At 42.0% G+C, this 22,143-nt stretch overlaps 1 protein-coding gene and 1 pseudogene across 1 annotated transcript in view; one reads left to right on the top strand and one right to left on the bottom strand.

Moving 5' to 3' along the window:
- Nucleotides 1–22,143, top strand: part of PREP (prolyl endopeptidase) — a gene marked incomplete at its 5' end in the record, with an annotated part of 116,070 nt that overhangs the window by 90,029 nt on the left and 3,898 nt on the right. Inside the window, 4 exons of the mRNA XM_008589129.1 lie at nucleotides 9,827–9,963; nucleotides 12,896–12,990; nucleotides 16,731–16,862; nucleotides 20,876–21,032. Coding sequence (XP_008587351.1) covers nucleotides 9,827–9,963; nucleotides 12,896–12,990; nucleotides 16,731–16,862; nucleotides 20,876–21,032 — 521 coding nt within the window. The remainder of the gene's footprint in view (nucleotides 1–9,826; nucleotides 9,964–12,895; nucleotides 12,991–16,730; nucleotides 16,863–20,875; nucleotides 21,033–22,143) is intronic.
- LOC103604550 lies at nucleotides 2,531–3,722 on the bottom strand (annotated as a pseudogene).

The following is a 22,143-nucleotide window of genomic DNA, read 5'->3' as shown; positions in this document are numbered from 1 at the left end:
AGTGACCTAAATTAAGAGGAAGATTTCAGGGGGATTAGTCTGGTAACAGGTGCCCAAAGATTGGAAGGAGGAGTTCTGTTAGAAGGCGAGGCAGACAGGCAGGGATGAAATGGCATGGGAGAGGTAGCCAGGATGACTTTGAGCCTCAGGAACTGAAGCAAGCTGGGCTAAGCATTTGGGGATCAGAAAGAGAGCATTTACCCTGCTGTTCTAATTCATTTATTCATTCCACTAATATTTATTGAATGCAAAGTGCAGACCTCATAACTCCCTGGTGATGAATTTATCATGCTGTTTTCTTGTCAAAGCAAAACACACACAGGCATTCCATGTGCAGCCTAAATCCCATTGCAATGAGCCTTCTTACAGGGCAGTTACTGCCTGTACCAAAACAGTAGCTGCTTTCTCTGGGTCTCTGCATGTATTGGGATCCTTCACTTCAAAGAAAATGACTGATTATGTGTTTTCATTGACCACAAAGAGATCAAAGCAGTGGAACTGAAGATGGCTTTTTATGTTCTACAATCAAATCAGATTTATTCGTCATAGCCCTGTATGCCTTTCTACATCAAAACACCTGAATACCTCTAAACTCCAAATAACCTCATCAAAGTGCCATAGCACAAGATCCAGTTGTGCCTCTGTTAGTGCTCTGGTTTCCTTGTGTTCAGAACTTCTTCTTTCTGCTTCACTTTTTGCTCCACAGTTTGAGACTGGGAATAGGCTATTATTCCAAAGAATAAATGGCTAAGCCTTAGAGAGCGGGTGAATTTCTGCAAAGACTATCTATATAGCACTTAGCAAATTGCTGTTGCACAAGAAATGTACTAAAAATGAAAATACGTTTTTAAATAGACTGACTTTGCTGTTATTGAGATGCACCACAGGAGTTTTTAAATCCCCAGTGTTACAAAAATGTCCAGCCATCCTTTAAAAAACTAAAGTAATCTAAAATACTTTCCCTTTACATTTTCTGCCCAAGGTGACTCTCAGACTCCTCCCCACTCCCCCAAAGTTAAATGCCTGGGAAATAGACAGGATTACAACCTTCTAATGCCAAGCTAATGTTCTTAACCTTAGTACAGCACAAAAATGTGTGTCTGAGTCCTAGGAAGTCCTTCATGTACTTGTTTTACAAGGTAATTGAGGCACAGAGGTTGCCTTCTGCCCACTTCTTTGAGTAATTCAATGTCTTATTCCCTCCTTCCATTGACTGTGGAATTTCAGTGCGGTTCTGCTCCTTGTCAGATTTATTTGCCACACTTAGCACAGGCCACACAAGTGGCCGCTGTCAACTCTGATAAAAGGGGAGCTCAACACCCTTTTATGAACATTCTCCTTTAAACCTACTAGGCTCTAAAATTAGGCAGAAGTTGTTATCACCAGACATTCTTCTCTCCGAGGGCTTGCCCTTTGTAGTCTACATTCATCTTTCATAAATGAACATGTCCCATTACTGACGATAATGGGAGTCCTAGCATTTGCCTCTGATAGCACCAAATCTGAACTAGATCTAATGTGTTATGGGAGATTGTTTTCAGGAACTTAAGTGCGTGCACATATTTGAGTATTGCAACAAAATTGACTTTATTACTAAATGTATTCATTGCAAGGAAAGTAATCATTTCAGGGGAGAAAGTTGATCTTTCCATAACTAATGTCATTCAGTTAAAGGAGCAGTAATGTTCCCTTGATTTGTTATGTTTACCTGCTCCTCTTTTTCCATTATAGGAAGATAGATGTTTTTATTTCATCTGTTTGAAAACAGATTCACATGTTAACCCAGCCAGACATGTATTCAATGGCTGCCATCTCATGCCAGAACATGCTTCCAGAGTTAAACCACTTTCTATTTGGTGATGCCTCTGGAAAGTAATGCTTGACAATAGGGATGGGTCATTTCTGAAGTCATTGTCTTAGGGGAAAAAAATGAATTTGTTAAATCCATGCTAAAAGGTTCTACAACATTATGCATAAATGTATCCAATAAATATACTTACAAGGAAGTAATAGCTTGAAGTAAATGACTTTTTGATATGGTAGGAAAAACTTTGGACCAGGGACTTGGGAGAACTTGGAGGTAATTTGCCCTAAGCCGGCAAGGTTACCTTGGCAAGTATCTTATCTTCGTGAATCTCATTCATAAGATAAGAGAGAATGGTGGACTAGATGAGGTCCAAGAATGACAGCCTGTCCTTGTATCTGAAACATTTTGAAGTCCTAGAATTTGGGATTTTCATCTTATGTCTTCAGGGCTGAGAAAGAGCGAGCACCACCTTTGTTCACCGGAGGCACAGCCTTGCAACTGCTGAGGAAATCTCTCCCTCTGTCAAGAAACAGCCTGGGCTTCACCGAGGCTGTGGTTCCTCTTAGCCTTGTTGTGCTTAATGTTCTTGGTTTCAGATGTGGAATAACGTTGTTATACTGCTGTGAGTCTCCAAAATGAAGAATTTCAGTTCTTTTGGTTTTTGTGGTTTTTTTGAAGGAAAATATTTATCATTTTTATGTACAGAAAACTCAACAGTTCCACTCAACCCAATTTAGTGGCAAGTTCTTTGGCTTTTGCCTTTCCTAGCTTGGCAGTGTGAGCCACAGATACTGAACCCAGGACACTGCCTCCCCAAGTGACAGCAGATCTCATCATATCTGTCACTGTAACTGGTCCCGATAGCTTCCCCTAGCTTAGCCAGAGCACCTCGATCCTCCAAGTTAACCTGTGTGAAGGCAGCGGTGCTGCAGGTCTTCCTGTGGGCTAGACGTCCCAGTCTGGCCTGCCCCTGGATAATAAAGCAGTGAGCCCCCAGCTCATGGCACAGGCAAGGAGGAAAACAAGCAGCTCAGGGGGAACCACGGCAGGTGCAGTCACCACCAGCTGAGCCTTATTCCTCTCCACCAAGGTGGGGCCAGCATTAACTGCTGCTCAAAGGACAGGTGACCTCAGTAGGGACATCCCCCTTGCCAGCAGCTTTCTTCTCAGCCCGGGCCAACAGTCTCTGCTGCTTCTCTTGCTTTGTCCCTGGTTGGTACTCATGGAGCAGCTCGAGCAGTTGAGTAGCCGTTTGGCAGTCCAGGCTCTGGGTGAGCTGGCTCATCATGGGAGGCACTGTCAGCCACTTATAGAGGACAGCCCTTTGTCACTGCAGCCAGATGTAGCAGGGCCATTTGACAAAGCAGGTGAGCTCCCCTTTGGACTGGATATCCTTTCCAATGCCACAGTTCTTGGGCCTTTTCTCCGGCAGGGCATTTACCACCTTCGTGGCCTCCTGCTGCTTCACGACAGCAGAGGCCGGAACCACCTTTTTCCGCTCCAGCTGCCCAAGATGCCCCAAGAATTAAAGTTCTAAAGGGGAGGAAAATGAAGTTAAGGAAAGAGGCTTTCTTAATTCAGTGTTTAACTTCAGTCACCCTTTGGCTGGCTCACTAATGTTTAGAACTAACTGTGGTTTTGAATCACTGTCTGGATGTTTGATTTTTATTTGTGGTGTCCTTGATGAAGGTTTCATATCAATAAACTCTGACAGTCCCTCTTATAAGATCTTATGGGTGCTTCCAAAACCCATCTGCCTGTCATGGATTCTTTGGTGGTGCCTGAATTCTGTTAAGGTGAAAGGGCACACCAGGTCCCATGCTCCTGGTTGAAGTGGACCTGTCACATGACCCATCTGCTCTGCCGCTGACAGGAAGAAGGAAGACGGGGCCATCAGCCCCACGTGATGAGCCATTAGCCCTGGATGACAGATTTTTTTCTGTTACTCAAGTGGGTGCCTGCTGTCACATGACCCATCTGCTCTGCCGCTGACAGGAAGAAGGAAGACGGGGCCATCAGCCCCATGTGATGAGCCATTAGCCCTGGATGACAGATTTTTTTCTGTTACTCAAGTGGGTGCCTGCTAGATCCCATGTGAGCACTTTGTTTTCCTGCTCATTAAGGACCCTGTAAAAGCTTTGGCTTCCCATTGCAGGGCTGTGCCTATAGTGGACTCTCAGGAAGAGTGGCTGTGCATTGTCAGCTCTCTCACTGGTTACAAATATGAGGAAAAGAAAAAGAAAAAAGAAGGCTTTTCACTTTTTAACTCGGACCTCAGTATTGTGGCAGCAGCGATCTACTGAGTAATGGAAAAACAATATATGGATTTAAGCTTTGGCAACTATCTACACATCAAGCACTAATGGCTTTTGTATTATACACATATATGGATAACATGATAATTTCTACATTGCTACTAATAGTTGGAGGATCTAATATTCCTACCACACCTCCACTTTAGCAAATGAGAGGAATTAGGGAGACCGATTGGTTATGGGGCTAGTGGAGTAGAGAACTCAGCAGGTTTGCTAGTACAAATGGGAGAGGAGAGACCTGGTTGTGAAAACTGAAATAATCAAATGTGTGTCTGGTTGTGGGGTTCTTTGGCACAAGATATGATTCAGAAGGTTGATAGTTGGGTGGCTTAAAAGAGAGTGCCTCTATTAGCCAAAATAAGAGAGGCCAAAGAAGAGCTTGCACACTGGTGTGTCTGGGCAGGTTGATGCGGAGCTGTAGACAGGCCATCCTCCACGTGGGGTCACAGATCCTTGGAGCGTGGGTGACCTTCAGGAAACACGGGTCTGGCTTTGGGCTTGCAAACATGGACATGGGGATCCTTCCAACAGAGCAGCTTATTGGAGCTCTTTGAGCTGGCAAAGAGGGAATTTGCAGGGAGAAAAGAGAAGACAGGTATAGAAAATTGAAAAACAGGAAGAAGAAGCGGAGCCAGTAATGGATCAATTAAGAAAGTTGAAAAAGAACTAGAGAAATAAAAAAGAACCAGAGAAATACTCCACCCAGGAAGCCAAAAAAGCAGTTTCCAAGAATGGATCAAGAATGGTGAGGCCTGGAAAGAAAACAGTTCAGAAATGGCATTTCTAAACCATGAGGGAAAGAATAGGAATAGACATAAATGGTATATAATACTTGGCCATTGGGAGCAAAGTAGTTAGATCCCAGACCATATGTAAAATATAAATGTAAAAATTCAAGATGAAAATATAGACAAATAATTTTGATAACTTAGGGTGGGAGAGTTTTTTCTATGTAAGATAAAAAACTAAAAGGAAAGTATCAATATTTGGATACATAAATATTAACTTCTTACAGCCTAAGATGCCACAAAGTTAAAAAAACAGGTGATGTATTAGGAGAAAATATAAACAAAACATGACAGAAATAGGTTAATATCCCTAAAGTAAGAAGAGTTTCTATTAACTAATCAGAGAGGAAAAGTAACATAATAAATGAGTAGACATACTTTGTTCCTTGAGGACAAAATATAACGTCTAATAAATGAAAATGGTTACTAATAAAAAAGCAGTAATTAAATGGCAGTGTTTGCCTGTTAGACTAGCAAAACTTAAAATTCACTTTAACATCCACTGCTGATGAGAAATAAACACATAGGTGAACATTGTCACTAGGAACTTCAGTTGATGTGCCCTTTTTGGAGAATTATTTGTCAGAATCTATTGAATTTTTAAATGTATGTACACTTCGATCTAGCAGTCTTTTGCCCGAGTATATCCTACAGAAATCATGGCATGAAAACAAAAGATTTATCTAAACGGGATTTATTCCATCATTATTAACAACAACAAAAAAGAATTGTCTGAATGTGTATCAATGAACAAATCGTTAAATAAATATGTGTATATTCCTACAATGAAATACTAGGTAGCCATGTTTTTAATGAGGTAAATCTGGCTGTTTTAACTTGGAAAGAATTCTATGACATGTTGCAAAGTGAGGAAGGAAGAGTAAGTTGTAGCCCAGTATAGCCTGACTCTGTTTATTGCTGTATAGTAACCACCTGTGTGTATGAGAATATTGTATAAATACGTGTCTCCATAAGCTTATGAAAAAGTTGCAAAGGATGTAAACAACCGGGTAGAGGTAGGGATGGAGGGACAAGGAGAAAGACAAGAACGTCCGCTGATGACCTTTGAAAGACCAGTGATGGGGACAGAGGAATCCAGGAGGTAGGAAGGGGGTGAGCTGTGGGCGTAGGCTACTAGGCTACTCTGGATATGTCAATCAGGAAGAAGGGAGATGGAGATTTCGAGAGATTCGAGGGGCAAACAGGGCAATACCAAAGGTTTTGTCATACAGGACAGCAGAAATTTCAGTCTGTTGGTATGTCAAGGAAAGGGAGAAAATGCAAAAACAAAAAGTTGCGCTGACTGGAAGAGAGCAGCAGTGGTGGAGGAGGTGAGGAATGGAGTCAAGGCTGGATGATCCTTCCTTCTCTGGGGTGGTGGAGGTTGAGTGAACTTGGCAGAAAGTTTTTCAAGAACTCCAAGCAGACAGCCTCTGAAGATAGGCAAGGCCAGGTAGAAAGAGGAGAGGATGCGCATGTTGGTGTTGGGAGTGGAAGAAAATGGAAAACTCTGGAATTGATTTGGGGGGGCATGGGAGAGATATAAAGAAGACATTTAGGAAAGACATAGGAAAAAAGACATAAGGAATCATTTTGGGGGGAAAGACGTAAGACCTAAGTTCAGAGCCCGGCTGAGTTCAACTGTTATTAGTTTATAATGAAGCGAGTTGCCATTTGCTGGGTGTCTGAAAGCCCAGAGGAGGAGGAGGAATCCAGTGGGTTAGGATCAGAATTAGAGAGGTTCAGGTATTAGTGGCTTCTAAAGGGATGTCCAAGGGTCCCAAGCTGGGCAAGAAAGCCCAAGGGATGCTGATAGCCAGGGACAATATAAGGGACTGAATGTCACAATAAGAGTCTTAAAAGTAAAGGCAGATACCCTACACATAAGGAAATGAAAGAGGTGGTGAAAGAATAAGTTGGAGTCACAAGGGGGACTAGTCAAAGTTCCTTATAGAAGAATTTCAAGCATTGAGGGCCAAGGCACAGTCAAGGTGATGGATGTGTGTAGCATTGTTGGTTTGTCTCAGTAGACCCTGAATCCCATTAGGGCAGGGATGAGGCATGTCTTGCTCATATTTATATCTCCAGGGCTGAGCGTGGTGTCTGGCCCATAATAGATGCACAGCAAACATTTGAATGAACCAGTGGTTAGGGAAGGGTGGATATGAAGGTCCTGATGTTGAGTCACTCAAGCTTCTGAAAGGTCAGGATGCTGGACAGGTCATTGATTTCATTGTTAAAGTCCCTGAGGGAAATTGCAAGAGAACTGGGTATAGAGGAGTATAGAGTCCCATGTTGAAATTGTACAGGATTATGGGGAAATGTCTGGTTTTAGTTGATTTTAATTGTTGAGGATAGAGGGAGTGATAAAAGCAAATGGTATGACTGCTTTTTTGAGCACAGACCCCCCTGCCACGGGGACTCTAGGAGATGTGCTAAATCTGCAGGTTGGGGGCTCCACCCCAGACCTGTGGAATCCGAATCTCTGGGGATGAAGCCTAGGAAACTGTTTTTAACAGGTGCTTCACAGAATGCTTAGGCCCAGCTAATAAAGTTCAAGAACCACTGGTATAGACTCTGATGTGGAGCTTCTGGGCCAGGTTTGGAAAGCAAATGGAAGCAAGGCGTTTGCTAGCTTCTCCTCCTAACCTAGCAAATCCCAGGCAGTGGGAAAGGAAACACCCCCAGAGCCTCTTAAAGAAAGTTTTCAAGGAGGTGGCTTCAAGAGGAAACCAGTTTCGGTTAAATCAAAGAAGTAAAAAGTACATGGTGGAAAATGCCTGGGCTATTTTTAATGGCTATTTCTAAAGTGTCCATGTGTATTCCTTCCATCGTTATCAGAAGACTCAGTGTTCAATTTGCCCTCTTATAGAAGAGTCAGGTTAGGTTTAGTATCAATTGCCATCCCATAAATGGAAACAGCATAGAATACTAATGTGCATGTGTGCACACATGTGTAGAGAGATTTGAGAAAATATATAAACACACATGTATGTGGTATGTTTGTTTATGTCACGACAAATAGCCTTGTAAGTTTTCTTGCCCACAGTAAAATCATCTTCACAATGCCCTTTCACTTTTGGACAGTGTTCAAAATATTGTAATTTTAACATCAGGACCACACCAACTTGAAGCCTGGATATGATTTTGCAACTATGGGCATAAAGGGGACTTTGTGCTTCAGGTGGTATTCTAAAAGGATACCTTTGTCCTGGAGCCAGATGAGAGTTGCAGGCCAGCAAGCAGGCATTGGAAACCTTAAAGGTGGTAGCAAGAAAAGTGGTATCAGAGGAGGAAGCTGAATTGTCACGACACAACACTTTGGAAACAGGAGGTCTGAGAGTCAGTGGGGACAAGAGGTGCACCAGTCCAGCTGGCCGGGTGAAGAGCAGGGTGCCGGAGGGGCAGGAAGGGGAGGGGTTGAGCTTGGCAGGGATTTGAGACTAGGTGGGAAGTTGGGGTAGTTGGAGGGAACACTCTTTTTGGAACAGATGATTTGGTTAAGGTAGCATCATGTTGAGATAGCTTGCTCCTTTGACGCTATTGCCTGTCTGGTTATAGTGCTCTAAATTCTTTCCGAGTCCGAGTTGAAGTCCCTGTATTTTAGCTCATTAGTCCCAGCCAATCATTTGAAACTTGTTCCTCTGCATTTACTGGCACCCACCCTCACAATTACACTCTATTAGTGGCTGCTAACTGGCACTGAATATCTTTAAATAAACTGTGTCCCCTCATTTACATATATCTCTCAATATTTCTCTCCAAAGTCAAAAACAATGCTTTTTATACTACTGTTTCTTGGCATTTGTGGCATTTATCGTGGTTCTGTAACACGACCCCTATATCTGCATCCCTGACCACTCTCCCGTCCACCCCCCATTGTTTATTTCCCGACTTCATGGCAGCTTTCTGCAGCAGAACTGCTACCTCAGAACGCTTGGATATCATATGGCTCCCAGTCACACTGTGTAAAGACTGTGTCCTTGACTGCAACTCGTGAGGTTAGCAAGACATTTCTGAGCCAGGGCACTTTCCAGGTGTCAGTTGGGATAAAGACCAGGTGTCAGCTGGTGAAGACACCATTTTTTGCCCAAAGAGAAGGGTATTTATAGCTTTTCTGTCTAGAAGAAGCTATTATCAGCTTTTTGTGGCTTATCATTTTTTCTGAGGCTTATCTCTTGAATAGCATTTAATGTTCCTTCCTTATCCTTTTTCTCTAAATCCTTTATCCAAAAAGTAATGAATATGGAAATGTTGACTGTGAACTTGCCTGAGGCTGCCCAGATTCAGGAAGGTTTTATGAGTCTCACTTATCGATACTGAAGAAAATGTTTTTGTTTAATCGAGAATAATAGGATTTCTGTGTTGTTCCTCATTAACTCTCTAAGCTATGTTTTGTTATTGCTAACATTTGTTTAATAGTTGAATATGGAAAAATAAAGATATATTGAGTGTCTTCACATTTCGAAAGGAAGTTGAATGTGAGATTTGTTTTCTAGAAAAGTTTTCCTAGGTTGAGTTGCTCGGCAGGATGGCAGTATCTGACTTTTCCAGAGCTGAGAGAGATTAAGGAGCAGAGAATTGAATCCTGTTCTCTTTTGTGTGCCTTGCGAAGGGCTGAGAGGTGGGCATGATGGCTGCATTTGGCGGATGAAGAGCGGAAGCACCTCACTAGATAATTATGGAATAAGAATTCAAATTCAAATTTTCAGATCCATGTTCTGTTCACTACACTGTCTCCATAAAAACTGGAAGGTACCTCACCATCAAATAGTCCTTTAGTGGTACTAGATTTTCATTGTGCTACTGTACGTCTTGAAGAGAGAATTTACTACTGTTTATTTTTCCCATTTATAATCATGCAAGTATTTACTACATAATGCTAAATCTAAGTATTCTGCTTTCTTTTGCTCTAGATTTTCTACCCTAGCAAGGATGGTACAAAGATTCCAATGTTTATTGTGCATAAAAAAGGCATAAAACTGGATGGCTCTCATCCTGCTTTCTTATATGGCTACGGTGGCTTCAACATATCAATCACACCCAACTACAGGTAAGCAGGGAGAGTTCTTGAAACTTCGCATATATTTGATCTTTTCCATGGAGTGGAAAGATACCAGAGACTGGTCTACTAAGTCGTGTTTTTCTGATATACTTAACTTTATATTTCTTGCTTGTTATTTTGGTAGAGAGGCAGGATTGTGTGTTAACTGCCTGAGGAATTGCAGGATCATTACAAGCTAATCTTGTAAAAAAAAAAAAAAAGAAAAGAAAAGAAAGAAAGAAAAGTCCTCAGTGGAATAGGTTGCTTGAGAACTGGATGCTAAGGCTACAGCTGCCTGGCTACAGAAGATTAGTATTAACTGAGGTCTTGAAGAAAGGAAGCTCCTTGCGTGCAGTGTCTGTCATCTGCTACCACCTCACTACCCTCAGTAGTATCTTCAGAGGAAATGATTTTTTTTTTTCCTTTTTGTCTTTTTTACTGACCGGCAACAGGATCGCAACCCTTGGTGTTGCGCCTGCACCGCGCTCAGCCAGTGAGCGGGAACCGGTCTCCACATGGGATCCGAACCCTCGGCGGGAGCGCCACCACGCTCCCAAGTGGCGCACTCTCCAGTGCGCCACCGGGCCGGCCCGGAAATGATTTTTTTAGCTATGATTATATTTTTCACCAGTACAGAGTCTTAAAATAGACTGTCTTAACATTCAGCAATAAATATATTTTCTGTATATGCTGTTACTCCATCCATTTAAAACTATTCTATGGTCATTGTTTCTGTGATTATTTCTCGTTTAACTTATGCCTAAGAAGAAAAATCTACATCTATATGTTTGCTATTGTTTATATGAATATCTTCTGCCAATTGTTGGCAAACTTGATTTTAATATCCCATTCTTAATATAAAATGGAATTTGCTTTGAGCATTTTTAATAAAAACAAATTTTCTACTAGCAACACCAGCTTTAAGCCAACTTCTAAGTAGAGCCTCATATGAAATCTGATTCACAGATCCATCCAGGATCTTTCTTATCTAGGAAGAGATTCATGGACCGGTGACTACAAGGACAGAAATTGAGAATAGACTCAACCAGCTGTCCCAAAGTTGAATGCAAGAAAACCGGTACTTTGTTTTGAGCATTCAGTATCTGTAGAAGCTCATTATTTTAGATTTACAGAAGTATGAAACATGGTTCCTATTCTGAAGTGGTTTGTAAACCAAATTGTGGACTACACTGAACATCTAGCTAGAGTTTAATTTTATCCTTCTGTTAGCAAGGAGCCGATGAAGGCTTTTGTGTAAAATCACGATGTAGAATGATATTTCTAGAAGATATGTGTGGCATCTTCATATGAGCGAATTGAAGGGAAACTAGTTAGAAGAGTGTCCTAATGGTTGCTGCTATTCATTCATTCTGCAATGACGGCACTGGATACCAGGCACCATTCCAGGCACCACCTGCACCCTGGCTGAGAATGGCCCACAGACGGGCTTCCCATCTTTTTCCAGAGAGCTTTGCAGGCAGTGAAATGTGTTATCTCAGTAGTACATCCATGTCTGTGTGGTAAAACCATATGCCATATTTATTACCTGAAATTATCACTCTAAAATGTGAGCCAATAGATGTTGGTTCATTAGATTAACCTAATCCTTACAATACAAAATTAAAAAGTGTCAGTGTTTGCACTCCTTATCACTCAAAGTAGTAAAACAACAGGCTTCAAAACACAGTGAGGCTTGTGTGCAGGGGCAGAGAACACATGCTCCATTGCATGAACAATGAGAGAGCCTCGCACCCTGAACCCCATTCCACTTGTCCCAAAAGGAGGGCTAGGATCAAGACAACAGCGATTCCTCAGTGGATCGACCATAGCTAAAAACACTTGTCTTTGTTCATTTGTGCAACAGTATTCATTACACCTGCTGTGTTAGGAGTCAAGAGAGGAGTCTCCAGACCATTTTTATCCTAGAAACCATGGTATAACAGTAGTTAATATAATAGGAGAGACCATTAGAGATGCATGAAAACACTGAAGAGAAGATCAAGTGATTGAAAATTAGTTTGGCCAGTTGGGTGTGCTTGTGTGGTCTGTTGCATCCATTTCAGCTCTTTGTACCTTTCCCCTTCACCCTCAGTATCCAGGAAATTAGCACTCAAACCATCTGGAGCCTCAGGTTTGCAGAAGCCCATGGTTTACCCACTTACTGAAAAGAAGAATGATAAAATTCTCAGAAATAGTTCTCAAAGCAAAATTAACTGACAGCAAATAGACAAATAAATGTCACTCAGCACTTTTTGGGTCACAGTGGAAAGAGGAGAAAAACAAAGCCCAGATTTTTCAGAGTACTGACTGCTTTAGTCTAGAAGCTTTGTGCTATAGTTTCTTCTATTTCTTTCTAGAAAATATTCTCCAGCCCTGAGAACTCTGTTCTTGTTTTCTAGTCTGTGTCCTTGATCTCCTCTTCTCATACTCTTTAGAAGTGGGAAACATGTCTAAAATTCATGTTCAGGAAGGGGCTTTCTTTCTTTTTTCCTACTTGAACAATTTGGGGAAAGCTACCCAAAAAAGTGGTGGCAAGGGCCATTCATCAGGTCCTCCAGCGAGCCCTGCACCATTCCCCCCTGGGCTGGCAGCATTTTCTTTGTGAAGACAGTTGTTTAAAAGGTAGATCCGGTATGAAATGAGGGCTGCTAGTTTTTTCTCTGTTTGCATTATGAATTGTGTAGTGAAGTAGTTACCAATACAGAAAAATGAAACATACTGAATGCTTGTAAAAATGTATGAGCTTTGTAGTTAAACATTAATCCGAAGTTACACATTTTTCACTTTACTCAAGTAATATAAAAATATTGGGGTCCTACTCATATAACATTATGCATGGAGTGTTCTCGGAGATTTTTTTTTTTTTTTTGAGGTGGAGGGAGATAACATGGTCTTTACCAGGCAGTTAATGGGAGGCTTTCCTGTTTTTCCTGTTTCTCAGTGTGTCCAGGCTTATTTTTGTGAGACACATGGGCGGTGTCCTTGCGGTGGCCAACATTAGAGGAGGTGGCGAATATGGAGAGACGTGGCATAAAGGTAAGGCATTTTCTCTGAAGAACTATGAGTCTTACAGAGTTGAAGCTAAAGTTGTGCTAATCCTTCCTGTTTGAATGACCTGAGGGGTCAGGAGCAGGGAAGCATTTTGGCTAGACAAATGAAAAATTAGGGTATTTTCAAATGCATTGCAGACACCACTCCCCCTTTGAAAATAACTCATCATGTTTCATTTTCCTTTGCAGTCTATTTATTATAATAAAGTCCATATTTTTCAGGAGCATTCCCCATAAACCATAATCAAAATTATTATTATTTTTTTTTTTGCAAGGTGTGGGGTGCATTTTTAATGATCTCTGTCACAAGTGAGTCTTGGGGAGCTTTTTGGTATTTATTCTGTCTCCTGTTAACCTTGTTTTTACAGGTTAGCATTATTTGGCTATCCTGAAACAGACTTTTTTTGCAGCTCATTTTCTCTTAAGAGAAAAGAGCAATCTTAGAGCTTTCCTGTTCCCAGCGTGGGCTTCCTCTTGCTTGTTTTCTCTGATCTTCCCAACATTGCTGAAAAAATCGCAGCCTCCTAGCACTGCTGCTGTGACTGTCGTATGAAGGTTTTACACATAAGAACACAGTCATTTTTCTTTTCAGGCTTTAGTCAGTCTCCATTCTCTGGCATCCTGAAGCATGTATTCTAGTTGATTGAATAGTGCTTAACAGCATACCCCAGCTGGTCAGTGTGTTTAAATGATCGTCTTTGTTTTGAAGCCCTGTCTCTTCTACTTCTTCATATGTGGAGCAGCACCCCTCCCCCACCCCGGCTTTTGTGTGTCTGGAGTTGACCTCAGACTAACCATCAGTCTGAAGAGGATGTTCGCTCCTCACTTGCCTGTGTCCTTGGAGAGGGGGATGTGGGAAAGCACTTTCACTTCCACCAGCTCCATGCTTCCCGCTCCAGTCATCGGCCATCATTTCTAACAAGGCCTTCCAGGACGAAGTTTGTTGGCAGCACCAGGCAAGAGGGGTCTCCTCCGCAGTAGGAGCATCAGAGACCACCCTGCAGATGCGTACCCGCACTTGTTCTTCTCCACTCTTCAAATCTGAGGCCTAAAGCTCTGGTTTTCTGTATTAAATCAAATCAGTGAAGATGAGGGTAAACCTGTAAAAAGATTTGCATAAGTACATGTTAAGTATCAAGAAGAGGGAAGGGCCCAGGCCTGACCCCTGGGCATCCAGCGTGCACCCCAGGGCTAGCGTCAGGCACCCAACTACTGAAGCACCTTAACAAGGAGGGGGTGTTCCCAGTTAGCACACAGGTGCCTGGCCTGCCCACCCTCATGGGGTCAGCTGCTGCCAGGTGTATCCCCAGAGACTGTCAATTGTCATTGTATCTGAAACTGCACAGAATTCGTTGTATACTTTTGGCCTGCTATTGGAGTTTAATTGCACTAAAATCATACTGTGAAACTGTAGTATTTAAAGGAGAATGTATTAGCTCTTTTCTGTTGCTTACATCAAAATACCTGGAACTGGGTGATTTGTAGGAAAACAAAATTTATTGCTTACTGTTTCAGAGGCTAGGAAGTCCAAAGTCCAAGGAGCACATCTGGTAAGGGTCTTCTTTGGTGGTGACTTTATAGCAATGCAGGGGTCTCACATGGCAGAACATAGTGGAGCAGACAGGGAGATAGTTCCTCATGCACTGTCCTTTTAAAGCCCTCAGATCACGTGGTAAGGGTCTTCTTTGGTGGTGACTTTATAGCAATGCAGGGGTCTCACATGGCAGAACATGGTGGAGCAGACAGGGAGATAGTTCCTCATGCACTGTCCTTTTAAAGCCCTCAGATCACGCCCACTATTCCAAAAAATGGGTCAATCCACTCACAAGGGTGCAGTCCTAATAATCCAATCACCCCCCCAAGGTCCCACCTTTCAATTACCTTAATAGGCTTTCCTCTCTCAACAGTTACTGTGGGAATTAAGCTTCTAATATGTGAAGTTTGGGGGACACAATTCAATCAATCCACAGCAGGGAATAAATGATAAAATTTCTGTATACCATACATTTGATTTACATCCCAAATTCAAATTCTTATTTAAATGGTATGTGGTTTATTCACTCAAACACACACCCCATGCACTGATCCCTGATCTTGTGTCCCTGTCCTAAAAGAACTGGATTCTTCTCCCTAAGACCTCTCTGGTCATCAGGTACCCACTATGCTCGGAGGGGAAAGAGTGCATTTGGTCCTGGTCAGCTTTCTTTTCCTCATATTCTACTAATTAGAACCAACTTATTGTCTAAAGCCTTGAGAGTAGACAGGTTGGAGTTCGACTAAAGCTTACCATACATTTGATTTACATCCCAAATTCAAATTCTTATTTAAATGGTATGTGGTTTATTCACTCAAACACACACCCCATGCACTGATCCCTGATCTTGTGTCCCTGTCCTAAAAGAACTGGATTCTTCTCCCTAAGACCTCTCTGGTCATCAGGTACCCACTATGCTCGGAGGGGAAAGAGTGCATTTGGTCCTGGTCAGCTTTCTTTTCCTCATATTCTACTAATTAGAACCAACTTATTGTCTAAAGCCTTGGGAGTTCGACTAAAGCTAAAAGTAGACTGTGTTTAGACTGATTCATAAGCTTTCTCAAAATTTAGGCAGTGAAAAGACCAGAAATGGACCATTTCCAGTTATAGCCTAGTATACAGAACATTGATAAATCTAAATTCCATTGTTAATCAAGTTTAAAGTTTAATGCTCTTTTAAAAATAGTCATATACCCGAAGTGATATTATTCCTGGAAACTAAGTAATCTTAGCTGTTCTAATCCACTGATAATTTCTTATTAAAATCTTAATAACATTTGTTTCGATATGAACAAAATTCTTCAGTAGCACAGCTTCATCTTTAATTGAATTTCTGCATAAGTGGTTAATCTCAAATATCTCATTAGATCTGTGTCAGCTTTTTGTTCATTTCAGAGGCAGTTATTGGACATGCCTTTGACTTTTGGCCTTTACTTTTAGATATCCCAAGACCCTGTAAATGTTTCTCCCTCAAGTAATTTCTTTGTTTGTTTTAATACATTGGGATGACTTACAGTAAGTAGATTAAACCCATATTCCCTGGGGAGACGTGTGAGCTCTTTCATTCAAGGATACAGAACCTTGTGCTGTCGTCCTGCCGCAGCACTGCCTCACCACCCAGTTCTGACTTATTCTGTGCATGAGTAACCAGGGGCAAGACTGGAGAATTTATTTCTCTTCATCACTTACCCATTTCAATCTCCTGCAAAGAGGAGTGGTTAGGGTGCACCTCTGCAGAGCATTTCCACCTTCATGGGGAAGGCACCAGCTCTGCCACAGTTGCTAGGGGGACAACGCTGGGAGATCTTGTTTCATTTTTAAGTTCAGCTTCTCCAAAATAGAGATGGATTCTTTTTTATTACGTGCTTTCACACTTTCATTCTCATGCTTCTCTCACAAAACACATTATCTGTTCCCTTTGGGGCATTTGCCTTTTAAGTTCTAGGGGTTTTCAGAAAAGTACAAATCTACTATATGGATTAGCAATGGTCGTATTGGTGATAGATTTCCACAGTGCACAACAAAATTTAAATTGAGGCATTTCTTTAAATGTTAACCCATTGTGTTTAAGTTGTTTAAGTTAATCAGTAGTTGGAACTATGCCCTGTCATCATTTGAATTCCTTTTAAGTTAAGCTTGTTTTTTATGTTTTGTTTTGTTAATTAACTCTCTTTCACTTTGGCACATTATAGGTGGTATCTTGGCCAACAAACAGAACTGCTTTGATGACTTTTTGTGTGCTGCTGAATATCTGATCAAGGAAGGTTACACATCTCCCAAGAGACTGACTATTAACGGAGGTTCAAATGGAGGCCTCTTAGTGGGTGAGAACTGGATTTTATTCATTGTACTTACTGGTTAACCCTCTTAGGGTTTTCAGATAGACTGTAGGCAGCTCTCGATTATTTTGGCTCATGGATAGGAACAGAGGCACAAAGAAAGCAAAACCCACTTGTATTTGGGCATCTGATAAACAAAATATAAAGAGACAACTTAATCCACATCATACTGATTTACTCATGATAGACTGAAAAGCCATCCCAGCCCTGCCCTGAGCTCTTCTCCCACCACACTGTGGGCTGGACTGCAATCCCCCAACACACACGGGATCCATGGGTTTCTAGGGTTTAGCTAGCATAGCACTGAGCCTGAAACCCCTCTAATTGTGTCACTTACAACTCCTAAGATGTGATTATCACTAAACATTTTTTAAATACCTGTGCTATGTGATGCTAAATGCCGTGGGTGCAGAGAGAGGTCATGAAGGAAATGAGGTGCACACAAAGATGGACCCATAGTTTAATAGTAATAAAATAGTTAACAGTAGAAGTTCACACACACCTGCTGAGCACCTTGTGTCCCAGGCCCAGTGCTGAGCTACTGATGTACACATAACCTTAGCCTTGTGAGATGGGGATTACTGTCATCCCTGTTTGACAGAGGAGGACACTGGGCCCTGGGAGGTTGCATAGCTTGTCCAGTGTCATACACCTGGTGGATGCTGATGCCTCGCTATGGTATTATAGTAGACAGGAGGGAAGGCAAGGGCACAAAAACAGACCAGTTAGGAGACTTCTAGCAAGAGACAGTAGTGCCTTGGACCTGGGATGAGGCAGTGGAAGAAGTGAGAAGCGGTCAGATTCTGGGTGTATTTTGAATTTGACCAGCTGTGTTTGCATGCACATTATACTTGTATATGAGGTAAAAGAGAAAGAAGAACTAAGGGTGAATCCAAGATTTAATGGGAAAGGACATTGAAAATATCATTTGATTTCAATAATGGGAGAATTGTGTTATTTACTGGTTCACACAGTAACTCTATTATATTTTTGGAGTTTTATATTCAGGAATTGGTGTATGCCTGTTGATAAACTGGGTCCCTTAAGGAACCCACAAAGATGGNACCTGGTGGATGCTGATGCCTCGCTATGGTATTATAGTAGACAGGAGGGAAGGCAAGGGCAGAAAAACAGACCAGTTAGGAGACTTCTATCCTGGCGAGAGACAGTAGTCTGTGATTTTGGATTCTACCCTTCTGTGTGGTACTCTCTCTAAGTAGCTTATCCTCGTTTGTGGTAGCTAATGAAATTTTACTTTGTTTTTTCCTCTCCCAATAGCACTTAACATTGTGATGAACTTTGTGGTGGGCCTGACCTTTGCTTGCCGGGTCCTACATTCAGTGTCATTAGGATATGAGGGGCCATTGTACATGTGTAGAATAGCACATGTAGACTCAACTTAAAAAACACTTGTGACAGTTTTCAGGTTTTCCATCCATTATTTTGGGTGGGGGAGATCATGTTACTGGACAGCAGTTCTAGGTTCTTGGTCAAACCATGAAGAAAAATCTTTCACAGGATCAAGAGGGGTCTGCATCATGGTGAGCACCCCTATAACAAAAGGAAGGGAAGAGGGTCAGACAGTCGAAACATTCAAACAATAGGGTTTTATTTTAAAGCAAAAGTACACACGGGACAGTGCATAGGCATCTTCACGAGGGAGGAACACACAGTGGATTCTTAAGGGGAGGGTTTATATGTTGTTCTGAGATGGAGGTGTTCTCTATCCTAACTAAGGGGAGGAATATTCGGTTGTGGGGGAGGATCTAGGGTATTTAAGGCCTAACAGGCTGATACAAGGTTGTATCAGCTTCCTGTAGTGTATCCCTGAGTTTCTGAAATTTTTGGTCAAGTGCATTGGGGTCACTTTTCCTTAACTTTGCCCTTCTTGGTCTAGTCTACACTTTTGTTCTTCCTAGTGCACAGGCACTGCAGTTTTTGTGGTTTTAAGTTTCTGTTCAAAAATCACAAAGTTCAGGTGTAGCATGCTGATTGGTAGGTTGGTTAAGCTGTCATCATCTCATTCTGGGTTCATTAACTGCAAAACAAGGAAGTAGCTAATGCTGATCCAGCCTGAATGTTCATGAGCAGCCTCCCAGGGGAGTGTCCCTATTCTGTCCTGCCTCAGTCAGGGAGCAGCACTTCTGTTCATTTGTCCTTGCCTTTGAAACATGCTGAGCTGTGTCAAAACCTGAATTCCAGTTCTTATTCTTTACCCCCAGTAGAATTTAGTCTTAAAAAAACCATTTTCTCATGGAGAAAGGTATTGATAAAATTGAAAGGGTATTGATAAAATTCTTAAATATCAAATAATAACAAACTTGATCCATTCATTCAACAAATATTTATTGAACACCAAAAAGTGCTGGACGTTTTTCCAGATACCAGACATATGTCAGCAAACAAAACAGACAACACCTCCACCTTCACGGAGCTTTTATTCTAGTCGGAGGGGGCAGACAATAAACCAAGGCCCTGAGGCCAGCATGGGCTCAGGGTATTCAAGTAAGAGGAGGCCACGTGCATGAGCGAGGTACAGTAGTGTCAGGACAGGGGGAGTGGGGAGTGGGGCTGACCCAGGTAGGACCTCACAGAAGTCTAGAGGACTTGCTTTAGTCTGTGAAATGAAATGCCTTTGGGGAGCTTTGAGCAGAGAAGTGTCATAATTTGACTTATCTCTTAGCAGGATAGTGCTGGCTATGGTATTATAGTAGACAGGAGGGGAGGCAAGGGCACAAAAACAGACCAGTTAGGAGACTTCTGGCGAGAGACAGTAGTGCCTTGGACCTGGGATGTGGCAGTGGAAGAAGTGAGAATCGGTCAGATTCTGGGTGTATTTTGAATTTGACCAGCTGTGTTCGCATACTTGTATATGAGGTAAAAGAGAAAGAAGAACTAAGGGTGAATCCAAGATTTAATGGGAAAGGACATTGAAAATACCATTTGATTTCAATAATGGGAGAATTGTGTTATTTACTGGTTCACACAGTAACTCTATTATATTTTTGGAGTTTTAAATTCAGGAATTGGTGTATGCCTGTTGATAAACTGGGTCCCTTAAGGAACCCACAAAGATGGAGTCCCCTCATCAAGATGCTGGGATACTTATTTTAGAAGAACAGATTCCAAATTCCTACCCTACCAACCCCTGAGTGAGAGAATCAGGGCCCCCAAGGGTAGGGCTCAGGATTCAATATTAGTAATAGACACTGAAATCAGAACTGGGGGAGGGAATAATGGTTTTTTGCCAGAGGTGGTAGAAGTCTAGATCCCTTGACTAACTCCTGCTCATGCCAGCATTAATGCCACCTCCTCCCAGAGCTCCCCGGCTACTTCACACAGGGTTAGGTGCCTCTACACCCAACTTCCCTAGCACCAGAACTTTCTCAGCAGTAGTGACTGCCACGCTGTATTATAATTGATGGTTCACTTCTTTATCTTTCCCATTATCCCTGACACATCCCCAGGCCTCATGCCAGGCACAGGGCAAATGTTCAATAAATATTTGTTGTATAACCAAAACAAAAGAAAAAAGATTTAAGTATACAAAAAAAAATTTGAAAAACAGGATGAGAAAATGTGCCAATATTGGTTAGAGCCCTGAGCTGTGTTTCAGATGCTTTTCTGCCTTGGGCTGGTTCTGAGACCCTGAGCAAGTTCCCCACCCTTCCTCATGAAAGCAAGTGGGGATGGGAGGAGGGGACAAAGGTTTTTCAGGAAGTCCTCAAGCTTTCCAAGTAACTCTCCCCTGCTGAGATTCATTTTGAGGAGTATAGCTCTATTACTGATGAGATAATTCCTACCTCTCAGACATATGGGGAGGGTGGGGTGGGGGGAGATTGTGGACAATGGGGCAAGTGATTTCTGGTGATTTCTTCCTGTGCTCTAAGGATAAAGGTATCCAGCGTTCATGAAAGCATTTAAGTGTTGCTTTGTTTTTGTCTATTTAGATGTTTGATGATAGACCACTTCCCTTTTCTTTCCATTTTGATTTTTAGCTGCTTGTGCAAATCAGCGTCCTGATCTCTTTGGTTGTGTTATTGCCCAAGTTGGAGTAATGGATATGCTGAAATTCCATAAATACACCATCGGTCATGCCTGGACCACTGACTATGGGTGTTCAGACAGCAAACAACACTTTGAATGGCTTGTCAAGTAAGGTTTTAACTCATTTTGACATGTATGTGTTGTTAATGATTTGATATCATAAAATTGAAGTTGGATTCTTTCTCTCTTTAGTGTCTTGGATTTGTGTATAATTTACTGCAGAAGTAGAAGAGATGGGAATACCAGGCTTCTTTGTTTTAATCTGGCCTTTAACAAAAATAACAAACTATAAAGATGTGGTAGGTAGAATTCTAAAGATTAACCTCCACAATTCTGTCTCTGTTTATTCAGTCAAACATTAAGTTAGGTACTGCTGTGAAGGGACCTTGCAAATGAAATTAAGGCTATTAATCAACTGACCTTAAAATGAGGAGATTATTCTGGATTATCCAAGTGTTCCCAATCTAATCACATAAACCCTTAAAGACCAAGCACATTTTCTCTAGCTAGAGTCAAGGATGCAGCAGCAAAAGTCAAAGAAACTGGAAGCATGAGAAGGACTTGACCTGCCATTGTAGGCTTTGGAGCTGAATGAAGGGACCTCCAGAACTGGAGAACAACCCCCAACCAACAGCCAAAGGGACCCCAGTCCTACAGCCACATGAAACAGCTAACAACCAGAATCTGGAAGTAGATTTTTTTTCCCCAGAGTTTCCCCAGTAATAGCCCAGCCAGTCAACCCTTGATTTTGTCCTTGAGAGACCCAGAACAGGGGACCCACTGAGCCAACCCAGACTGCTGACTTACAGAACCGTGAGATAATAAGCGTGTAGTTTTAACTGGTGGTAATTTGTACTGTAGCAATCAAAAACTAATACAAAAATGTATGATTATACCTTATATTAATATATTTCAGATTTCCTTTTTTAAATCAAGAAACAAGGGCCGGCCTGTGGCTCACTCGGTAGAGTGCGGTGCTGGTAACACCAAGGCCACGGGTTCGGATCCCATATAGGGATGGCCGGTTAGCTCACTGGTTAAGCGTGGTGCTGACAACACCAAGTCAAGGGTTGAGATCCCCTTACCGGTCATCTTTAAAAAAAAAAAAAAAATCAAGAAACAAGGAAACGGGGGCCGGCCCGGTGGCGCACTGCTACAGTGCGCCGCTTGGGAAGCGTGGCGGCCCTCCTGCCGAGGGTTCGGATCCCACATACAGACC

This window comes from Galeopterus variegatus, unplaced genomic scaffold (assembly GCF_000696425.1).
Source record: "Galeopterus variegatus unplaced genomic scaffold, G_variegatus-3.0.2 Scaffold5223, whole genome shotgun sequence".
NCBI lineage: Eukaryota > Metazoa > Chordata > Mammalia > Dermoptera > Cynocephalidae > Galeopterus > Galeopterus variegatus.
The sequence above is the reverse complement of the archived record's forward strand: the minus strand, read 5'-3'. Positions and strand labels throughout refer to the sequence as shown.